We start from the raw sequence: 23,574 nt of genomic DNA, 5'->3' as shown, positions 1-23,574 counted from the left end.
CGAGGCATCGCAGAATCAATAGTGCAGTCGCACTATGTTCTGACTTCAGGGAAAGAAGAAAAAGATTTAGCTGTGAAAATAAATGCCTTAAGCCGGCACGGCTGGGCAGGGGACTTTCAGACAATGGTGTTGCCAAATGGATGTTTTACTGTGCTAGCAGTCATTTTGCGGAAAAACCTGCAGAGTCTGTGTAGCCTCTACAAAAGTGGGCAGGAGAAAAGATTGATTGCAACACCATTCTCCCGGAGGACTGAGCATGGTTATTCCAGGACACTTTTGCGGATGTGGCCCAGTTCCAACTTCCAATGCCCGCTGGATGTGAGCCACTAAAGAAACCTGATCTGGTAAGGTAGCCTAAGGGGGCCAGTTGGAAATCTGGCTTAATGGCTGCACATGAATCCCGTTTGGATAACCTGTACAGTTGTAGCAAGTCGGATGTTTCTGAGGAGGGGGAATTCAGGAGATTAGCTTTTGTTGGTGTTGGCAAGGTCTTGATGTGCACGGAGGGGAATTAAATGAGTTCAATTAACACAAACCTGTGACACCGCTGGAATGGCGCAACATCATTCGGAATAATTGCCCAAAATTTTTTAGCGGTGACAATGAAACTTCAAGAAATGTTTCATTATTCAGTTTTCACCATGGCTTAATAAATGAAAGGATTAATAAATGAAAGGATTAATAAATGAAATGAAATGAAAGGGGCTCAACAAGTTTTAACTGTGAACCTCTGGCAGTGTCGATACTTTGCTGGCGTTGCCTACGTTGACAGACGACATCGGATATGGTTGGTCATATATTGCTCTTTGGCATCTTCGCGCATCAACGCAGGCGACTGATGTGTGTGGTGCACTCTAAACTTTGGCCGAAAGGGGTGTAATAAGTGCAAAAGAGGGTGTCTGGAGGACTTTTCCGCCCTTTTTTTCTTCGGTTCCACACGATAATTTGTGGCTTTATACCATTATTGCGTGACAAAAAGTGTGTTGACCAATGGCAACACCCTCGGTTTTCTGTCGTGTTGAAAGGGTTTGGAAAGGGTGTTTGTTGGTTGCTTGCAGCGATGATTATTGGGGCCTATACCTAGTTTTAAACACTCCCACCTCACCAATTGTGGAACATGTTCAAGTCCACCGATGTATATCCTTTCGAGGCAGCAAGACCCCCTTCATATTTGGATAAAATTATTGTTACGGCAATAATTATACAGCACACCAATCAGCGACCATGCAGAGCTTTCTTTCCCGTATGCGGTTGTCCTTAAAATGATGTCTTGCGACGCGCCAGATAAAACAGGGAATCCTGCAATACCGCCAATTCCTTTTGTTTTGCCAAAATACATTTTGGACGGTACCATTCCTTGAACCCAAGTACTGTACTCAATTGTCTACAGTGTCCTCGAATTTGCGAAGTGTCTATGCACGCGGCATGACCGTTTATATTTTCCGTGATTCTTCTTCACTGACAAGATGGAAATGCGTGGCAAGTGTAAGCACTATTCCACGCTACTGAAACACGTTAGCATATGTCTCCTTCGCGCAAGGAGACTTGCTGTATCGTGTTTCCTGAGCATGGCGTACATCGTTTATTCGAAGCACAGTGCATGCGCCGCAGTAGATGCAGTAATGAAGTTACGACTAACGCACTGTGTGACACTGTTTGGAGACCCACCGGCGCAAATGTATGTCTGTGAACAAGCATGCATGTTTCTAAATGGCGTGGTTTTTTGTACCCGGGAAGTTACACGCTTAAAGGACTCCAGGGCTCCTCTCCCGCCCGTCTTCAACGAAGGTGCGGGGCACGGCGATAGCGAGTGAGTGCAGGAATCACTTCAGTCGACCTTTAGCACAAGCTGGAACTGCTGGTAGAGAGTTTGTACCAAAATGTTAGGCGGCCCGCAGTCCCCCCGGTAATCGTCACTTGACACGTCCCACACCATCACGCCTGCCAGCGACCGGTTTCGCACAAACTCGGTCTTGACCATGAGGCTCTGCGCGTCGTCGTAACCGACCCACTGGTCGTCCGAGTACGCGTACGGGCACTCGGCGTTGGCGTCCCACACGCGAGTCCAGTTGTCGGACAAGAGCCTCTTGCAGATCTCGAAGTAACTCAGCGCTCCCGCACACCTCGAGAACAGGCCCGGGATGCCTTCGGAGCGGCCGGCGAGAAGCACGGAGCCGGGGCTGTGGTCAGCCTTGTCGTCCAAAGTGTACGAAGCTCCGTCGAACGACACGCTCACGAGGAGCTTGTGTATGGGAACGCCACTCCGCATCGCCCTGTCGATGGCCGTCTCGAAGTCTGACGTCTCGTTCGTCCTGTTCCGGGGCCGAAGCGGGCTTGGGAACTCGGCGTATGCGTCGCTGCGGAAGCCGTGCGACACGACGACGGCGTAGTCGACGTACGAGCATATCTTGCCACCCAGCAGCTGCTGGTCGAAGACGTCCGTGTCTGGCTCGAAGACCACGATTAGGGTGAGGCCGTGCCGCTCGAAGTGCACCCATAGCTTCTGCAGAAGCACTATAAGGCCGTGTCGGTCTTGGTCGGGCGATTCCCTCGCAAACATGCGATGGATAACGAGCCCGTCGAAGCCGTTGCCCAGCGTCCAGCGTAGCACGGAGCTACAGAACTGTACCGTGGCGTGCATGGACTCGGCGGCGTAGCGGAACAGGCCGGAGTTTACCTCGAACTCGCCGACAGACACGAGTATCTTCAGCGCGGGCCGTTCCTTCTTGAGCCGCACCATCTCATGGTACAGGTTGGGGTGGGTGATCTTGTGCGTGTAATCGTAGTGCAGCATGTCGTCGGACCAATCCGCAGCGCCCGTGAGCGGGAACACGACGTGGGAACACAGGTTAGACGGCACCTGCGTGTGCGGACATGCAAAGCGTATAGTCAACGGAAACTAAAGAACAAAAAGTGCCTGTCTCTGCTTGCCGCAGCGTAAGCTAGGTCAAAAAGCGGTAGCTTTCGAACATTCCTCCTCGAAGTGCTCTGTGTAGTCTTCGCCGCCGTATTTCGGAAGATCGCGAAACGACTGCCGATGCAGTCGATACTAGTACCGCACAGCCGTAATTATGAGCTTACGCACAAGCACCGGGCACGGCTGTAACAGAGCACTGCATGGAGGTATATAGCGCCTTCCTCTCACAGCGTATGCTAATTTTCCTTTATCGTATCCCCTCCAATGACCTCTCCTCTCGCCCTCCCCCCTCGGGTCGAAAGCGCCGAGAATGCAGGCGCATGCTCAGAAGTATCCGCTTCGTGCCCAGTCGTTTCGACTGACAGGCAGGCATAGGCAGAACTGACTATTTGACTCTGCTTCCCCAAGAAAAGCTGCACTTGCAGAAGCTCGGCTTTGTTTTTTGCTTGGTTCTAGGTCTTTCAAAGCTTCGAGGTTGGGGGGTATACGTGTTTTGCCCCTGATGATGCTTTTGGTTATTTATCTTTATCTTAATAGACCAGGTGACATTACATTAGGGGGTACATCAGTTTGCCAGGGAACGATGCTAATAACAGTGCTAATGACGATAATCGTTCCTTGGCTGTAGGCAAAGGCCACAATCTTGGTCTGCCTGCCTGTCATCCGAATCAGTCAAAAATGTTACTGGCGGGTCTGGTCACTAGTGGGTGGCTCAGGCTCGCTTGCAATTTGTGGCAGATTCATTACCTACCAGGGGTGACCCACCCGTGTGCCGTCAGTGTCACGTGACCCAAGGGTGGGTTAGTAGTAACCTGTGACTAACAAATTACTAGTGACCACCGGTCGACGACTAGTCACGTCAAAGCGGTCAAAGCTGGCCCCAGATGACGTGACCCACGGGTGAGTCACGTTACGTAGGGAGTTGGAGGAAGCTGCAAAGGGAAAGGGAGTGGGGATAAGGTTGGAAGGCAGCTGCGAGTGGGGAGGTGGAAGAGGATGTGGGGAGAGCGAGAGAGGAGGTGGAAGAGTTACAGTAGCCCCGTGTACATGGACGCGACGGGGGCGGGGTGAGTTGAGTGGCGGGTTCAGCTTACCTCGACGCGTCCGAGTTTATATGAACCCCGTCCAAAGAGTCGAGGTGAGGGGAGCGGCGGGGTTCACGGAAAAGGGGCTACCGTATTTTCACAATTCTAACGCGCGCCCTCTCTTGCTAAAAGGTAGCTTAATATTTGTGTGCGCGTTACAATCGGGCTCAAAACCGAAATAGGCTTTAAAGCGACCAGCAGCATTGCCATGCGCAACGGACACGAAGTACCCGCAAAATCCAACTCAATCCAATAAAAACAATCCGTCAACACCACGTGAGTGAATTTCGGCGCACTGATTCCTCAATGGCATGCCGCTTACCCTGGTCAGCTGTTGCACATTTTTTTGTGCTTCTGCTTAGCCCCTAACGCTTACAATTATGAAGATCAAGGCACTTGAAATCGCAAGCAACTTCAGTGTTCCCCGCTAAAACTTTATTTCCAGCAGCAGCTGGATAAGCAACCTTGTGAAGCGCAATTCATTTTTGGCTTTTAGAGCTGCATGCCAAATAAAATCTCCCTCTTCCAGGTACGTGGTGTCATGTATTTTCATCTGCGCAGTACCGTCAGTGTCACATTTTTTTTTAGAATTTTCCTGCGCGAAGTTATCCGCGCGCTACGATTGGGGGCGCGTTAGAACCGCGCAAGTACGGTATTCTGCTCTCCGCGGCCCTCCGACTCGGCCCGACGAGCGAGCTAACCCACCCCCTGCCTCCGAGTTGACTGGACTCGCCGCGACGGCTCTCTAACCCACCCCGTCCGCTTATGCATGGGGGTGTCGAGTCCAAAAAACCTGTTTATTTCGACTCAACGCGCCCTCGTCGGGTCAATGTAAACGGGCTTAGTAAGGGTGAAGGGAGTGGGAGGTGGAAAAAAGAAGAGGAACGGTAGGGGTGGTTGGAGGGGAAGGAGAGAGGGTTTCGAGGAAGAGGACAAGAAAGATGGGTATGTGAGCAGTACCACCTAGACTGAATAGGAGGAGGAAAAGGGATGGAAGAGGGGATTTGCACTTTTTTTTTCTAGCAAACGTGAAAACCGAAACGCGCGAAAATTGTTTTATAGATGTGTTCTTATCAGATTTAAATATATATATATATATATATATATATATATATATATATATATATATATATATATATATATATATTCTTTCTTTCTTTCTTCTGTATATTTAAAAAATATATTAACTTCATTACCCCAAGTAAAAAAAAGAGCCCAACCACACCCCTATGCCTCCTTTGGCGTTGTAGACTGCCGACCTATCTTTCTGTATTCCCCCAACGAGCCCCTCATTTCCTTACTATATTATTCCGCGAAAGCCTAGCGAGGGTCTCGGTTCTGGCAGCCTTGATGCCTAGGTAGCATAAGAGGGCTTCCAGCTAGTTACCCGCTCATGACAGGCTGTAGACGTTCTAGTCACGCCCCGGGGGTTGAAAAGAAAGTCCCCTTCTCCCCGTGTAGTCTGAGTGGCGCTGGCTACCACCCTCAAGCGTCAGATACACTTCTAGTAAATATAAATAGCCCAGAAAGTGAAGGAGAGCACAGTCGCCCAGATAGCCGAATTGGTAAGGCATTCGCGATCTAATCGAAAGGCGTGGGTTCGGTCCCCACTCTGGGCGCGTGTTTTTCTTTCTTTCTTTCTTCTGTATATTTAAAAAATATATTAACTTCATTACCCCAAGTAAAAAAAAGAGCCCAACCACACCCCTATGCCTCCTTTGGCGTTGTAGACTGCCGACCTATCTTTCTGTATTCCCCCAACGAGCCCCTCATTTCCTTACTATATTATTCTGCGAAAGCCTAGCGAGGGTCTCGGTTCTGGCAGCCTTGATGCCTAGGTAGCATAAGAGGGCTTCCCGCTAGTTACCCGCTCATGACAGGCTGTAGACGTTCTAGTCACGCCCCGGGGGTTGAAAAGAAAGTCCCCTTCTCCCCGTGTAGTCTGAGTGGCGCTGGCTACCACCCTCAAGCGTCAGATACACTTCTAGTAAATATAAATAGCCCAGAAAGTGAAGGAGAGCACAGTCGCCCAGATAGCCGAATTGGTAAGGCATTCGAGATCTAATCGAAAGGCGTGGGTTCGGTCCCCACTCTGGGCGCGTGTTTTTCTTTCTTTCTTTCTTCTGTATATTTAAAAAATATATTAACTTCATTACCCCAAGTAAAAAAAAGAGCCCAACCACACCCCTATGCCTCCTTTGGCGTTGTAGACTGCCGACCTATCTTTCTGTATTCCCCCAACGAGCCCCTCATTTCCTTACTATATATATATATATATATATATATATATGTGAATTGAAAAGGTGTTTATTGGCAGGTAATGGTAGCGTTCCAGGTGACGGTATTCAGGTAGACACCGAGAGGACCAGCCGCCGGAGCAATGGTCACGGTGCAGCGAGCTATCCGAGATCGTGGCCCGTTCTCAGCGAGACCGGTGCTATCTGCTCGTCGTCTTCGCAGTCCCCATTCACTGCATACCCATTATTTCCCATGGCCACATATCAGAGCATACCCACACGGGGCATAGTGCGTCTTTCGCAGTGTCTAATAGCATACTCTAAATGGGCGAATCTTATGCACTACAATATGTATATATCAATATATATATATATATATATATATATATATATATAGTCGCAAAGAGAATACGAAGAACACGAAGTTGTTTGTGTTGTGCGTGGCTTTTCTTGGTGCTGTGATAAACGTCATCATGTAAATATATCGCTTCGCATTCAACCATTGTTCCTGTCATTCGTCCCGCCGCCACGTAGCATTTTGGTGAAGGTGCGGGGTCATACCGACCCTCAAGCATTGCGCGCCTCTGCTCCTGATGCGTTTTCCTGGGGGTTCCTGGATTGCGTCGGCTTTCCCCAGCCCAGGAGCTTCATGGACACATCCACGTCCCAAGCCCCGTGTCCCCAGCCGATGAGCCGCCGCGACCAGCCAAGTAACCCGCCGTGAACAGAACTGACGACGACGCCGCTCCTCGCCAAGTACACCGGCGCATCTCCAAGGGCCTTCGGCATTTCAGCTGCATTGGCGGGCATCACTGTTCGTGGGTCGTGGTTCATCGATCTCATCCCCTTCATCCGTGGCGGCAGGACGATGAACTCAATTATGTACGAGATGTTCTTTATGGCGACCCGTGCAATGCAGGCAGCAAGCGGCTTAATGGGTTGCGAATTGGCGGGCTCGTAAATTGAAAGTCCAGAAAGTGGCGTCATCACCACTTGTAGAGAACGGCAGAGACCGGCATGGATAACAGAAACAGCGGCTCCTGTATCGATTAGTACAACGGTAGGGGCACCTTCCACAATGACGTCACTAACATTTTTTGGCGAATAGTGAGGGCTTGTGCAGTTCGACGGTGACGCAGCTCTTGCCTCAGGAACTGCGGCTGCTAGTTTTTTTCCCCGTCACTGGTCGGGCGGCGACACATATATATAGGAGAAAGCGAGCGGCGACGTGGGGAGGACGAACGGCGGCTGGTGAACGGCGGCTCTTCAGTAGGCTCGGTGGGCAGATTATATGGAGCTTGCGGCGGATAATACGACGGGCCGTGGGGGCTAGCGTATAAACGTGCTTGGGGAATGTTGGAGGGCGGCAGTACACGACGGCGACAGTAGCGGGCGACATGTCCTGGTGTCCGACACGCGAAACAGATGGAACGATTGACCAGTGTGCGCCACGCATTCGCAACGTATGGACTGGCCATAGGAGTTGGAAGCAAAGCCACGCACCAACTTCGTCCTCTTCGTCTTGTCTTCATGACTATTATATATATATATATATATATATATATATATATATATATATATATAGAAATAAGGATTGGCAGTCAAGAAGACCTCGGAAAGCAAAGGGGAGGTTGTGGTAGGTCATTGAAACAGATCAAGAATTTGGAAAGAAAGAAAGAAAGCGAAGAAAAAATGCCCGCCAGGTGGGATCCGAACCCACGACCTCCAGAATACCGGTCTGGTGCGATAACCACTACGCTACCGGCGGGGCGATTTTCTCCCCCGCTTTCTGGGGTATTTATGTCAATGTAATTTTGTTCCTGTGCTTGGGGGTGGTAGCCAGCGCCACTCTGACTTCTCGGGGTGAAGGGGACCTTCTTTTTAATCCCCGCGCCGTGACTCGAGTGTCTACGACATGTCGAGAGTGGTCAACCAGCGTTGAACCCTCTTAAGCTCCCTATGTCACCAAGACTGCCAGAACAGAGGCCCTCGCTATGCATGTAGCGAATCAGAATAGGAAATGAGGGACTCGTAGAAATAACACAGAAATAAGGATTGGCAGTCAAGAAGACCTCGGAAAGCAAAGGGGAGGTTGTGGTAGGTCATTGAAACAGATCAAGAATTTGGAAAGAAAGAAAGAAAGCGAAGAAAAAATGCCCGCCAGGTGGGATCCGAACCCACGACCTCCAGAATACCGGTCTGGTGCGATAACCACTACGCTACCGGCGGGGCGATTTTCTCCCCCGCTTTCTGGGGTATTTATGTCAATGTAATTTTGTTCCTGTGCTTGGGGGTGGTAGCCAGCGCCACTCTGACTTCTCGGGGTGAAGGGGACCTTCTTTTTAATCCCCGCGCCGTGACTCGAGTGTCTACGACATGTCGAGAGTGGTCAACCAGCGTTGAACCCTCTTAAGCTCCCTATGGCACCAAGACTGCCAGAACAGAGGCCCTCGCTATGCATGTAGCGAATCAGAATAGGAAATGAGGGACTCGTAGAAATAACACAGAAATAAGGATTGGCAGTCAAGAAGACCTCGGAAAGCAAAGGGGAGGTTGTGGTAGGTCATTGAAACAGATCAAGAATTTGGAAAGAAAGAAAGAAAGCGAAGAAAAAATGCCCGCCAGGTGGGATCCGAACCCACGACCTCCAGAATACCGGTCTGGTGCGATAACCACTACGCTACCGGCGGGGCGATTTTCTCCCCCGCTTTCTGGGGTATTTATGTCAATGTAATTTTGTTCCTGTGCTTGGGGGTGGTAGCCAGCGCCACTCTGACTTCTCGGGGTGAAGGGGACCTTCTTTTTAATCCCCGCGCCGTGACTCGAGTGTCTACGACATGTCGAGAGTGGTCAACCAGCGTTGAACCCTCTTAAGCTCCCTATGGCACCAAGACTGCCAGAACAGAGGCCCTCGCTATGCATGTAGCGAATCAGAATAGGAAATGAGGGACTCGTAGAAATAACACAGAAATAAGGATTGGCAGTCAAGAAGACCTCGGAAAGCAAAGGGGAGGTTGTGGTAGGTCATTGAAACAGATCAAGAATTTGGAAAGAAAGAAAGAAAGCGAAGAAAAAATGCCCGCCAGGTGGGATCCGAACCCACGACCTCCAGAATACCGGTCTGGTGCGATAACCACTACGCTACCGGCGGGGCGATTTTCTCCCCCGCTTTCTGGGGTATTTATGTCAATGTAATTTTGTTCCTGTGCTTGGGGGTGGTAGCCAGCGCCACTCTGACTTCTCGGGGTGAAGGGGACCTTCTTTTTAATCCCCGCGCCGTGACTCGAGTGTCTACGACATGTCGAGAGTGGTCAACCAGCGTTGAACCCTCTTAAGCTCCCTATGGCACCAAGACTGCCAGAACAGAGGCCCTCGCTATGCATGTAGCGAATCAGAATAGGAAATGAGGGACTCGTAGAAATAACACAGAAATAAGGATTGGCAGTCAAGAAGACCTCGGAAAGCAAAGGGGAGGTTGTGGTAGGTCATTGAAACAGATCAAGAATTTGGAAAGAAAGAAAGAAAGCGAAGAAAAAATGCCCGCCAGGTGGGATCCGAACCCACGACCTCCAGAATACCGGTCTGGTGCGATAACCACTACGCTAACGGCGGGGCGATTTTCTCCCCCGCTTTCTGGGGTATTTATGTCAATGTAATTTTGTTCCTGTGCTTGGGGGTGGTAGCCAGCGCCACTCTGACTTCTCGGGGTGAAGGGGACCTTCTTTTTAATCCCCGCGCCGTGACTCGAGTGTCTACGACATGTCGAGAGTGGTCAACCAGCGTTGAACCCTCTTGAGTGGTCAACCAGCGTTGAGTGGTCAACCAGCGTTGAACCCCCAAGCACAGGAACAAAATTACATTGACATAAATACCCCAGAAAGCGGGGGAGAAAATCGCCCCGCCGGTAGCGTAGTGGTTATCGCACCAGACCGGTATTCTGGAGGTCGTGGGTTCGGATCCCACCTGGCGGGCATTTTTTCTTCGCTTTCTTTCTTTCTTTCCAAATTCTTGATCTGTTTCAATGACCTACCACAACCTCCCCTTTGCTTTCCGAGGTCTTCTTGACTGCCAATCCTTATTTCTGTGTTATTTCTACGAGTCCCTCATTTCCTATTCTGATTCGCTACATGCATAGCGAGGGCCTCTGTTCTGGCAGTCTTGGTGCCATAGGGAGCTTAAGAGGGTTCAACGCTGGTTGACCACTCTCGACATGTCGTAGACACTCGAGTCACGGCGCGGGGATTAAAAAGAAGGTCCCCTTCACCCCGAGAAGTCAGAGTGGCGCTGGCTACCACCCCCAAGCACAGGAACAAAATTACATTGACATAAATACCCCAGAAAGCGGGGGAGAAAATCGCCCCGCCGGTAGCGTAGTGGTTATCGCACCAGACCGGTATTCTGGAGGTCGTGGGTTCGGATCCCACCTGGCGGGCATTTTTTCTTCGCTTTCTTTCTTTCTTTCCAAATTCTTGATCTGTTTCAATGACCTACCACAACCTCCCCTTTGCTTTCCGAGGTCTTCTTGACTGCCAATCCTTATTTCTGTGTTATTTCTACGAGTCCCTCATTTCCTATTCTGATTCGCTACATGCATAGCGAGGGCCTCTGTTCTGGCAGTCTTGGTGCCATAGGGAGCTTAAGAGGGTTCAACGCTGGTTGACCACTCTCGACATGTCGTAGACACTCGAGTCACGGCGCGGGGATTAAAAAGAAGGTCCCCTTCACCCCGAGAAGTCAGAGTGGCGCTGGCTACCACCCCCAAGCACAGGAACAAAATTACATTGACATAAATACCCCAGAAAGCGGGGGAGAAAATCGCCCCGCCGGTAGCGTAGTGGTTATCGCACCAGACCGGTATTCTGGAGGTCGTGGGTTCGGATCCCACCTGGCGGGCATTTTTTCTTCGCTTTCTTTCTTTCTTTCCAAATTCTTGATCTGTTTCAATGACCTACCACAACCTCCCCTTTGCTTTCCGAGGTCTTCTTGACTGCCAATCCTTATTTCTGTGTTATTTCTACGAGTCCCTCATTTCCTATTCTGATTCGCTACATGCATAGCGAGGGCCTCTGTTCTGGCAGTCTTGGTGCCATAGGGAGCTTAAGAGGGTTCAACGCTGGTTGACCACTCTCGACATGTCGTAGACACTCGAGTCACGGCGCGGGGATTAAAAAGAAGGTCCCCTTCACCCCGAGAAGTCAGAGTGGCGCTGGCTACCACCCCCAAGCACAGGAACAAAATTACATTGACATAAATACCCCAGAAAGCGGGGGAGAAAATCGCCCCGCCGGTAGCGTAGTGGTTATCGCACCAGACCGGTATTCTGGAGGTCGTGGGTTCGGATCCCACCTGGCGGGCATTTTTTCTTCGCTTTCTTTCTTTCTTTCCAAATTCTTGATCTGTTTCAATGACCTACCACAACCTCCCCTTTGCTTTCCGAGGTCTTCTTGACTGCCAATCCTTATTTCTGTGTTATTTCTACGAGTCCCTCATTTCCTATTCTGATTCGCTACATATATATATATATATATATATATATATATATATATATATATATATATATATATATATATATATATATATATATATATATATATATATATATATGTCTAGCGCGTGAACACTGTCGTCTCGATCGAACTTATACTGGATGCTTCATACAATATACCCGTATCTGTGCTTGTGCAATACCAGTTTTGTGCTACTAGTACCCACCCCAACCGTATTTACGTCCATGCGAAAGACATCCAAGGAAGCATTTTCTGAAATAAACACACATTTTTTTGGTATCGCTTGGCTGGTGCAAACTCTCCGGACCTCCCAGCTGCGAAGCGGCTATCTCCCTAGCCATATTGCACAAGCCTCTGCAGAAATAATCATCACAGACAGCCAACAAGCATGTAGAACCTTCTCCTGCGGTTGCATATCACGACTGTCAGAACTACTCTTCTCCAACATCCTCCTCGACATCCCGTAAGGATTATTTGGTTCTACAGCCCATTCCACCGTGCTTGGCAACGAAGCTGCCCACCAGAGTGCCCGAAAGTTGGCCCGAGAGAAAAGCCTCACTAAAGAACAAGAGCGCCACCTCCGAGGCACGGCCGCAGTTTCCATCGAGCGGCCGTGTCCGAGGCATCGATCCAAACACATTCCCCACCCCACTAGAGCCCACATTCTGGCCCCGCTCTGTACTTCTCGCAATGCCGCTTCTGCGAGGCTTCGGGCACCCTCTACCATATCACGCGGAGCTGTGATAAGAACCCCCCCCTCCCCCTATATTTTCCCTTGCCCTTTCCCTCCCTGAGCACTGTCCAGCTCGGACCCTGACGACTAGCTTTGGCTGGTACAGCGAGCCCAAGAAGCCGTACGGACTCGAGAGGTCCTGGAAGGAGGACTCTTTCCCAGGGCTGACTGCTTTGGAGACACGTTTATTCCTCCTCCTCCTCCCTCCCCCTACTCCACTCCCCCCGTAAGGCTAGAGGGGTTATAAACTTCAGCCCAACCTCTGCTTTTCTCCCATTAAAATCGTATTTTCCCTCTCTTACTCTCTCACTCGCTCACTCACTACTGATTCATTCATTCATTCATTCATTCATTCATTCATTCATTCATTCATTCTCTACACCTATGAAAATCCAACCTGCGGTTACTTCAGAAGCAAAAGTATACGTGTTCTTTGGTAAACCACAGAGATATCCTCAGAACGAAACCAAACTAAGCGCTATTGGCGGTGAGCGCGACCACCGGCGGTGCTGCGAAGCGCGCCTCCGTGACGTCGGCTTAGGGATTCTCGCATTTGTAGTTCGCTTCACTCGGGCTTTCTCTCCCTGCTGTTTCGTTGCGCTTGGTTGACATTTGATGCTTGTCTGCACCAGATTTTACGTGTACATAACTTTTTATCATAATAATAGACTTAAAATCGCATGCACTAGCTCAAGGCCTAAGTTAAAGTATAGTTTTGGATGCCGCTATGGAAGAAACATTGCCGGCGTCGCCCCAGTCGTTGCGATGCCGGTCCTGCGCGGAGCGCGAGGAGTCGGAGCTAGGCGTCAGCTTTTGTATTAAGCAATCTTTTGAACAAAGGGAACAACCTGCTGGTAGTAACCGGCAACGGCGAAAATACAAGATGAAAAAAAAATTCCGGGCCTTCGGGGATGTCGGCTTTGACAGAAGGAATTACCATTCCCAATAATCATAAAATGTAAAGTGAAACAGTTTTTGCAATCTGCCGAACGCTCGAAAGTATTGTATCACATCACTTTACATTTTAATGGCATGAAAGTATGCCGACATGTACTATGGGCTGCAAAAATTGTAGGTTGAGTTCCGAACAACCCGCTGTGTGTATAGGCGCGTGGTGGTTTTAAACCAGACCAGGCTTCTAATCAGGATTGAGGTTTATTGAGCAAAACGAGTCGCGTCCACGGTAAAGATACAGTAAAACTATGTTTGTTCAGACCTGGAGGGATATTGCGGTACATTTCCGACAGCCATATCTTCCCAATATTAAGATATGCGTTATAGGAAAACTGCACTGAAGAGGAGGAGGAGGAGGAGGAGGAGGAGGAGAAAATTTTATTTAGCAGTAACATCGAGCTGATTAGTGGGCCGGGTCTTCACTCCAAGACAAGAGACATTTTCTTCAAGTCATAGAAAGCCATCCCGAGTAGACCCCGATTTCTTCTTTACGACTGGTATAGGGTTCGAAAATAATAAAAAGTTCCTTGGAAATACTCTATTAATCGGTTTCAAGTCTTGTAATATATGCACCTATTATATGTATTGCGTTCGTTAGCGAGTATATCAAGCCTTCAACGCCGTAATCATGTCATAATTGTTCGGGTTGATAGTCAGTTCGTTATGATAACGAAGGTTACGATAGGAAATTTGGAGCACAAAAGCCGCTTTCGAGTATTCTGGAAAATGTTGTCTGGGGCGCGATCGCGGTAGCGAAGCACAAACCTTATTGTATCTGGGTGTGAATAAACAACGCACGCTGCGGATATGCACCTTCTTGCACGCAGCCATTACGAAAGCCAAATTGTGAAAATGGAATGTATGTCACACAGCTTGAAGAAAATATCCACACAATCTTTGTGAGCCTCCCAAACATCCCCAAATCTACTAATAAGACGTTTGTGGCGATGCAGATAAATTAATGCTTTGGGCGCAGAGAAGAAAAAATTTTATCTGATACAGGTCACCAACAACGAAAGAAATAGAAGACAGCCGCTTTATTTCCTGTTGTGCTGTGCAATGCGCGCGCTCGGGATGCCCGCTGCTCGGTGCGCAGCATTAGACTATCACTGTTGAGTCTTCACAAGAGCATCTCAAGAATACTGTAGGGAAGCCCACGCATTTCGAATACTTGTAGAGGAGCTCTGAGCGTTGAACCTCGCGAATAAGTGAGAAAGGACGACTTACACACGATCTTCTAACCGATGCTTTAAAGAAAGTTGGTCTCTCTCTCCTCGTGTGTTACAAACTTGTGGGGGATACAGCCTGAAATGATTCCGGTGTGTCAGAAGCTGGCAAAAATAACTGAATTGCTAGAGATACGCTTTTTAATGCACTAAAGCATCAAAGAGGGCAATTTCTAGCACAGGCACTCCTTCCCCTCAGAAGCGGAGTGTAGCAGACGACAGCGGCGCGAGTCCCTAAGCCGACGTCAGAGCCAGGGGGCGCCACTCAAACATCTCCCCGCCAATAGTCCGTAACAGTGCCAATTCTTTCCTATACTACTTAATTCGCGTTTCGTCGTGAATTTGCACTGTGGGCATGTCCAGCCCATCGACATGACAGAAAACGCCACAGTACCTGATGGTACGTGTACGTCATTGGCGGCGGTCTCTGGTAGCTTGACGAGTTGACCATGCACATAATCAGTGGCTTGTCTGGTCCGTCGTAGGCTTCCTTGCTCAAGCGGCTCTTCGGCCGCATGTCCACCTGCAGCGCGGACGGCATATTAAGCCTTGAGTGCATTTAGCTTCACACGGCCCACCTTCTATTTCTTGTGCATCCTTACGCGCAGCGAACTACTTTGGACATATTTGAAAAATAAAATGCACGTGCCTATCTCTCTCTTCACTTTAACCTTTCACTCCCCTCTACTTCCCTTCCCCCGCACTGGGTTGTATGCAGGTGAGCTCCCTGCCGAGCTCAAAAATATCCCCAGAGCACTTCCTTTCCTTTTCCTTTCCTGCAAACCACAACCACCCAACCACCACCGCTGCTGATGAGCGAAATTACACCACACTTCTTCCGAGGCGAGAGATTACACTCACTTATCCAAAACTGCGTGTTTTGCGGCAAAATATCACCCCAGTGTCTTACAATTTCATTGGGCTGTTATTTGATACAAAAGCACAAATGGTGGTCCGCCATGGTGTTAATCTCTGATTAACTGTAAACACCAGCGACAAGTAAGCAAGTCGTTGCTAGACAGATCTGTGTCTGGTGCCAACAAAAGAAAACTGACGTGTATACACAGCGGGGATTCGCCGTGAATGGATAGACCAATGCGCTGCCCACTCGCAGGGAAAGGGCAACTGGTGAACAGGCGCGCCGCGTGTTAGGATGCTGACTTGCTTGCTCGATCCCATTCTCGCCGGACTGCTCATTTGGGAGGTTCACTTTCACACTCGACGAATTTCGCGGAGAAAGGCCAACCGCCAATTTCTACTACTTTGTCCGCAGACGTATCGCGACATTCACCATAACACGCATGCATAAGCAGCTTTGTAAAATATATATGCCTGTATAGTCTGTGGAAATATCGTTATCTGAAGAATGGTGCACAACTCGCTGGGTCTGTGCTCACGGATAAGCACGGAAAACGCGCGGCAGTTCACCGATGATGACCATTGTTAATGGTATCCCCTTTATGGCAACGAATGCGCAAAACAAACAAGGACGAAGAAGAAACGACAAGGATGAGCGCACTCTAACAACTGAAATTTTATTATTTCAACGAAAGACCTATATGCCTAAAAAAACTGCGCACCATTATCCCAAAAAGACTTTCCTACAGCGTACACAGCAAACGCGTGTCGGCTCCTGACATTACATGCAAGAAGACAGCAGTGATATTTCTTTGTCCAGCAAAGCCACGGAAGGGTGACTTACACATTTGTTTTTGTTCTAAGAAATATGAAACGCTTCCACAATCTCTCTGGAAGTTTGATTGTGATGCGTAAACAACACAACAGTCTTCTCAAAAAAGGTGTACAGCCACACACTCTTCACAGTGCGTGGCTAAGTGCGTGAAAGGGCTTCCTTTCAAGCTCGACGCATGTTCCCTTAATCTTATATAAAGGCACTTTCAGTTTGCCCTATCACGCGTTCACATCTCAAGGCTATCTTGTAGATAACATGTTTGCTGTGTGCGCTGCAGGAAAGTCTTTTTGTGCTGATGGTGCGCAGTTTTGTAGGCATATAGGTCTTTCGTTGAAATAATAAAACTTCCGTTGTTGCGTGCGCTCGTCCTTGTTTCTTCTTCGTCCTTGTTTGTTTTGCGCCTTCGTTGCCATGGATTGCTTCCAACTAGGCCGGCTCGCTGCGTTGCTTCATTGTATCCCCTTTGTAACGGGGTGATGACGTGCCATCTTACCAAAGAATCAAATATATCTATGTTGTCCTCTTGGTTTAATTCTAGCGCTGCTCTTAGGGCAGGCTCAAAATACGTTTTACTGCAAAGTTAACCCCCCCCCCCCCCCCCCCCCCCCAGTTTTTATTCAGGTGTCAGCGATTTCTCCGGGGCTCCTCCTAACAACCACTGACACGTCTTTCACAACTCTTTTCTCCCTCGCCTCCACCGATGCCCATTTGGCAAGCTGCGCAGTCGGCATCTAAAGTTGGTAGTGCGGTTATCAGATGATTGCGAAAAATAAACAGAAGCACGGATGGGCGTAAAAAAAGGCACTGACGATTACTACACTCCCTAATATGAAATTTGTGCGCAGCGCGAGCTGCAGTCTTCTTGGTCACGGCGAATTTTTGCTGCGTCTCAGGAAGTGTTCGCGTGATCAGCGAACGTACGGAAGCGTGCACTACTCTGCTGCTACCTCGCACTGCACCGTCACCGCCTGCCAGCCTATTCCAAATCGTGTTTGAACCTCCCGCGCAAATGTCACGTAGTTCGAATTAGTCCCGCACTAGGGAGCAGCGAGCATGTTGTTGCATATTGTGTTTGAACCTCCCGCGCGAACGTAACGTAGTTTGGAATAGGGGAAAATAGAACAGCGTCTGGGGAAAGTGTGAGGGGGAGGGCGCTCCTTGGTGGCGACGCATGAGACATGTGTGAGGGAAAGGCAGTGAGGGAGATGACGCCGTAGCCGCACGTGTCGTACTCCACTTCACCCTTCGCTAGACGCTCCTCTCCGTTTTCGTTCTTTCGTCGCTGCTGCGTTCGTTCACTCGGTTACGCGGACATTAACAGACGCCGCTCCCTCGATGCCCAGGTAACGGCTGCCAAAGGGCTGCCCCCTAAAATGACCGAAACCCGCCGTCGCCGTTTCCGCTAAAAGTAACTTCGCCAAGTAGTTCCTTCCCCAGTTGGAAACTTCCCCAGTTCGAATGCCGGATTGAGCCCATATTTCTTCTTCAGCTTGGAAGACCTTCCGAGTGACATTTTCGCCGGTGTCTTTCACGCCTAAGTATGCGCCATCACCCGTAGCCGGTTTATGCGTGCACGGTTTGCGGGTAGAAATAGGGGGACGTGCACGCGCAGCTAGGCTTCATGCCGCTACCGATGAAATGATGGTTGTACTGGTGGGAGATTTAGATGTCGAAATTACAGGGCTCCATGCGGTTAGTCGGCTGTCCTCCTTAATCGAGTGGTTCGGGTGCGGGTTGATGCGTTACACAGGCATCTTAAACACACAGTAAGATGCATACGAGGGGGAATGAAAACGGGCAGCCACACGTTTGTACGCGAGAATAGAGCTCGAGGGCTTCCAGGTTTTAAATCGTTAGGGGGCGGATGCATGCCGTTCGTTTGGAAGAAGAGCAAGAATTGAAGCGTTGGCCCGAACACAAGTGCGAATCAGCGCAAAAACAACGGAAAGCTGCTGGCGCCGCAGTCACCACCTCAAGTTCAGCTCGGCGAGTAGCGGCGAATCCCTCCCGGATGAACAGCAACTTGCCCGCTTGGAACGCCGGCGTGGCCAATATTACTCCTTCAGTGGGCTTTCAGGGGATATTTTCGACGGCGTCTGTCACTTCTAAGCACGCGCTCATGACCGGTGGCCGGTTTATGCGCGCGCAGGTTTATAGTGCAAAATAGTGGGAGGGAGGACGAGAGGCGTGCACGCGCAGCGATATGTTTCATGCCCAAACTGATGGATGGCTTCCCCGCTGTGCTGGTGCGAGGTTTAAAGGAGCCATGAAGACAAAGTACAAGTTGGGTTTACTAGAAAGACTGCTTAGTCCTGATAACAATGATACCAATATCATCGCAATCTTCGAACAAATAACTGAGATATGAAAGAAAACCTGTGAAGCAGTCGCGACCCCCTAGCCAATTTCCCGCAACTTTTCTATGACGTCACGGAACCTTGTTTGTGCGATTGGCGGCCGCCTAACTGACCTGTCGCGACGACACATGACTGGGCGTCTGTAATGGGGCCTCTAGTTACATTTGACCGCATCACTTGAATGCTAACGTGCAGTTAACGCACTGAAAATTGTTTCATTGTTGGCCCGTATGACGTCATTCTTGCTCATAACACGTCACTGTGGCGCAAAATTTGAAAGTTTTTAAATACTTCTTGTTTTTTTTTTCGTTAAAAAACATCTTTTGTGGCTTTAATGGAGCTGAGTGAGATACTGAACACTAGTTCTTTCAAATTAAATGAAGTTGTATTTTTTCTTCGTGGCTCCTTTAAACGCGGACGTTTAAACGCGGACGGCCTAATGGTACCTGTCCGGAGTCCTTAGTGGTAGAGCAGATTAGGTTTGTGTGTTAGGCTATGTTTAGACTACCGACGAAAAACCCGTATCGACCCGCCGCGGTGGCTCAGTGGCTAAGGCGTTGCGCTGCTGAGCACGAGGTCGCGGGTTCGACTCCCGGCCGCGGCGGCCGCTTTTCTGATGGAGGCGAAAAGAAAAACGCCCGCGTGTACGAGATTTCGGGGCACGTTAAAGATCCACAGGTGGCCAAAATTAATCCGGAGCCCTCCACTACGGCGCACCTCATCGCCTGCGTTGCGTCGGCGCGATAAACCCTACAATCAATCAAAACCCGTATCGTGATCTATGGACGTAAAAAATGCCATGTCACGCAGTTACGTTGGCTGAGACGTGAAATACCGTCATTCTTTAAACGGAACCTGCAATACTTTCGATAAACGCTTTAACTCTTTCCTCCGCGTCTGGAAGCACTGACAAAGCTAGTTATCGCCAGCACGGAGCGACACTGCGTAATTTGCTCGTCGCACCAGATACACCTTCCGTTTCTGCTTTGTTTATGTGGCTTTTTTTTTTAAGTTGCTATTGCTGTAACTGAAGGAAAACCGGCCAACAGATATGGCCTCAGTGACGTAATTCGGGCCGTCAACAACGTCAAGACCGGGAAAGAGATAAAAATCTTTTGAGCGTGTTTCCAAGTTATCTGATGAGCGTATACCAGTAATTTTCGGCTGAGGTACTTTGCGACCATCTAACCTAAGTACTGGGCGTATTGGGTGACTACGTTCTGCAAGCATTAAAGATTTCAAAAAAATTTTTGGAAAAAGTGTTGCAGGGTCCCTTTAAAGTTATTACGACAGTTGCGGCAACAGTCTGAACCCGGCCTTCCACAAACAGTAAGATGCTTACGATGCGGCAGGGACACGTGCAGTTCCATGTTTATCGGCAAGAACAAAGCTTGGATCCTTCAGAGATTCATTCAGCTGATTGGCTAGGAAATATGCTCCATCGCCAATTACGATAAACGTGTTTTGTTTCGTGCACTCCGTGGACTGCGTCCAGCTTTGCAGGTCATCCTTCTTCACAGAGTGGAAGGGCACTCTTTTTTTTTTTTTTTTCTGTTACAGGTGGTAGCTGTCCTAGGCAATATTCCCCTCTATGCTCTTCTTCCATCAGTACCCTAATATTTTTGCCACCTCGACAGCCTTGCAGTTTACTGCCTCAGTGCTACCCTTAAATCCTAGGGCTTCGGGAAGCCGAATATTTCTTTCATATAGTTTTGGATGGATACACTCACATTCCAACACTATGCCGCAGATATGCTGTTTCATTTGCGCTGCAGACCACGCATATCCCAACATTTTGTGCATACGTCCCCACAAAGCTCTTAGTTCTCAAGCAACCTGCCCAAGCCTCACAAAGCAAAGCACTGCCCTTGGAATTATCGTAAACTTTTTCCTTTCTGATGTCCACTTTCTCGGTCCTGTACATATCTAACGACGTTTTAGCGTCAATTTTTTTCTCTCCATTTAGTATTTGTTTTTATCTGCCTTGCTTCTTTTTTGGTTACCTTGGCTGCCTTGGAGTCTACACTGCTCTTTCCGGATTTCATCGCTAGCCTTCTAGTCTTCCTTAGCCACTGCGTGTCCACGCGTACCTAAAAACATTAGCTGTCCACCTACGTGGATCCATTGCTTTTAACCTCCGCTCAAACCATATTTTAATCTGAACTTCTCGAACTTCAAGCGACGCCTATCCCCTATCTCCCTGCACTGATTCGTTAGTTGTTTTACCATGCGCTCCTAAGGCCAACGGCCTACCGTTCTCTGGTTCACTTCAAGGCATGATAGATCGTCTTATTTTAAGCAGAGTACTGCATTCGCAATAAGGCTAGGCCCGGAACCATTACTCCTTTCCAAATTCCTGTTACTACGTTTGTTATACCCAAACAGAGCTCTATGCTTCACTATAGCTGCGTTTCGCTTTCCCTTACCCCAAGTTGCTCCTCGTGAGTTCTTAAGTAGATTTCCACACGCCCAAATGTTTATATTCCTTGACTTCGGGTTATTCGCCATGATGGATTGACAGTACGTCATTGAAAAATATTATTCACGATTTTTCAGTGCTAAAATTTAACCCCAGGTCTGTGGCTTCCTGGCCACTAATTTTTATAAGACGTTGCATATCTATCTGGTTATCAGTTAAAGGAACAATGTCGTCTACGTGTAACATTCCCGGAATACGCTGTTACATCACTTCGCCTTGCTACTTGTGCGTTTGGCCGAATTCTAGGTTGGGCCAGTAAAAAAATATTCCTTCTCAGATACAGGATAACAATTGAATACTGAATTAGTCACCGTATTCACATCGAGGCCGGTTAGTCGACAGTCTCTTAGTTAGTCGGCATCAACTGCTCAAACCAGCACGCCCTTTTCAACGAATATCCTCCTCATTGCGACCAGTAAACCATGAATGAATCCTGGGCCACACATCACGAAGCGCACTGGGCAGAGCCAGCTGCAGGGCCGCAAAGCGACAAGGCACATGCGGCAGTGGGCGCGTGTACTTATATGTAGCGCCATGTACCTGGTACGGCTTTTCGCGTCGCATGGTGGTGAGCAGGATGCCGGGCAGTACGAATATAAACACGACGACGAAGATGAGGCAGGCGCTGGCCGTGTGCATCAGGGCACTGTTGACGAACGGATCGCCCAGGTCGACCGCCTGCTGGCTGCCGCGTAGGCCGACCAGGGTCGTCTCCTCGTTCTCCATGGCGCCGCCTAGGCCTCCTCACCGGCACTGCCGCTTCCACGGGCACCGGCCCTCTCGCAAGCGGGCCCCCGCTACGGCGATGATGATGACGATGGTTATGATGGCTACCGGCCATGAGGAACAGCTGTCGCAGCGCTACGGTCGAGGCCGGGAGCGACAAGCCAGACAAGATGTCTGAACGCTCACAACTGAGATTTATTGCAACTCGCTGTTCTTGCGCTCGTGAGCCGCTTTTTCCGAACTTGAACAAGCACGGATCCTGCGGAAGGGCTCAAGGCAGCATCCGAGCCCAGAAGAGAAGGAGAAGAAAGAAGAAGGGGAGCACCCGTTGGAGCTTGGCTGACCGTGCTCCATCTCTGAGACGGCGATGCGCAGCCAGAGCAGGCTTTCGGGAGCCAGTCCGCGGGCCAAGCGGTCGACAAAAGCGAGCCGCAAGCAGGACCTTCGCCCTGAGCAGTCACGCGGGCTGTCGCCATCCGACAGCCCTGTGTTGGGCTACCTCGAGGAACGACCCAGCATCCCGGGCCTATTGCTCGTCGTCTTTCTTACCATCATGATCATCGCGGGACTCGTCATTTCACTTTTCTACGGTGACTATAAGCTTCCTCGATTGACGCTGATTCCGTGCACTAGCCACTATCGAACAGGAGGATAGTCCTTTACACTTTTCGTAAGGGTAGTGTTTATTATCCCGGCAACCGGGAGAATCGCCGTCAGCAATTTCTCACGGCAATCGCATCTCATTGGCTCAGCACGCTACCCGCAGATTCTCCCTAAAAAGCCGTGTTTGCAGCTGCCCCTGTATAGTAGTTGGTTTTAAACGGGAAGGCTCAGGTTCGAGTCCGACATTGCGATGTTCTTTTTTTGTAGCTTTCAGAATATTTCGGTCATGGTGAATTGGGCTGGGTTAGATTAGGTTTCTTGCAGTTGGGCTGGATTTGGGTAGGTTATGACGCGTTCGGTTAGGTTACGCTAGGTTCGGTGAGGTTACGTTGTTAGGTTACGTTGGGACAAATTTTAGACCAGCCAGCCTTTATGGAAACTGCCATGAGAATTTGCCGGAGGTAATTTTCACGGCCACCGTGAGATTACACGCAGCCTACTCTTTTTCGTGTGCCCATGGCGATGAAACGTTTTTATTTCTATTCGATCTTTGCGCAATGTGCTGTCATCAAAAGCGAGTAATGACAACCGTCTGAGCCATAACTGAATCACATGAACGCACATTAGTCAAAGGATGCAATCTGCAGTTCCCAGTAAGCCCACATCCCGGATTCGTTGGACCTAAATGCGATTTGTTTGCATAAACAAAAAGAAAATGAGGAGGAAGATTTGTACCTGCTTTATCTTGGGCAAAGCGTTCTTTCCTGAAGCCACAAAAGGTCTACACGAAAGTTTGTGAAGATGCTTGGTGTGTGTTTGCATTCAAAAATTGCTTTTTTGAATTATCCTAATTACGTACGCAACAATTAGGATATGCATGATTACCTCAAAATATACCACCCCGATGCCCAGCTTCACATTCTTCAGGGTTGACACTCTGACAAGGAATTCTGCTGAGAAAATACATGTTCATGTAACTGTATCTCACGATTGGTGGTAGCCAGCACCGCTCGTACAGGTCGGCCTGAAGGGGACCTTCTTTCTAACCCCCGGGCTG

At 49.2% G+C, this 23,574-nt stretch overlaps 1 protein-coding gene across 1 annotated transcript; it reads right to left on the bottom strand.

Annotated features, from left to right (window-relative positions):
* Nucleotides 1-894: 894 nt before the first annotated feature.
* LOC144167682 (endochitinase-like) lies at nt 895-23,018 on the bottom strand. Its single transcript, XM_077696865.1, has 3 exons — nt 21,729-23,018; nt 15,054-15,182; nt 895-2,860 (listed from the first exon to the last, which is right to left on the bottom strand). Exons 1-3 carry the CDS (start codon nt 21,912-21,914, stop codon nt 1,829-1,831), a joined length of 1,347 nt encoding a protein of 448 aa, XP_077552991.1. The 5' UTR covers nt 21,915-23,018; the 3' UTR covers nt 895-1,828.
* Nucleotides 23,019-23,574: the final 556 nt, after the last annotated feature.

This window comes from Haemaphysalis longicornis, unplaced genomic scaffold (genome assembly GCF_048455015.1).
Source record: "Haemaphysalis longicornis isolate Haplotype H1 unplaced genomic scaffold, Haemaphysalis longicornis Haplotype H1 scaffold_2, whole genome shotgun sequence".
NCBI lineage: Eukaryota > Metazoa > Arthropoda > Arachnida > Ixodida > Ixodidae > Haemaphysalis > Haemaphysalis longicornis.
This window is presented reverse-complemented; position numbering and strand designations above follow the sequence as displayed.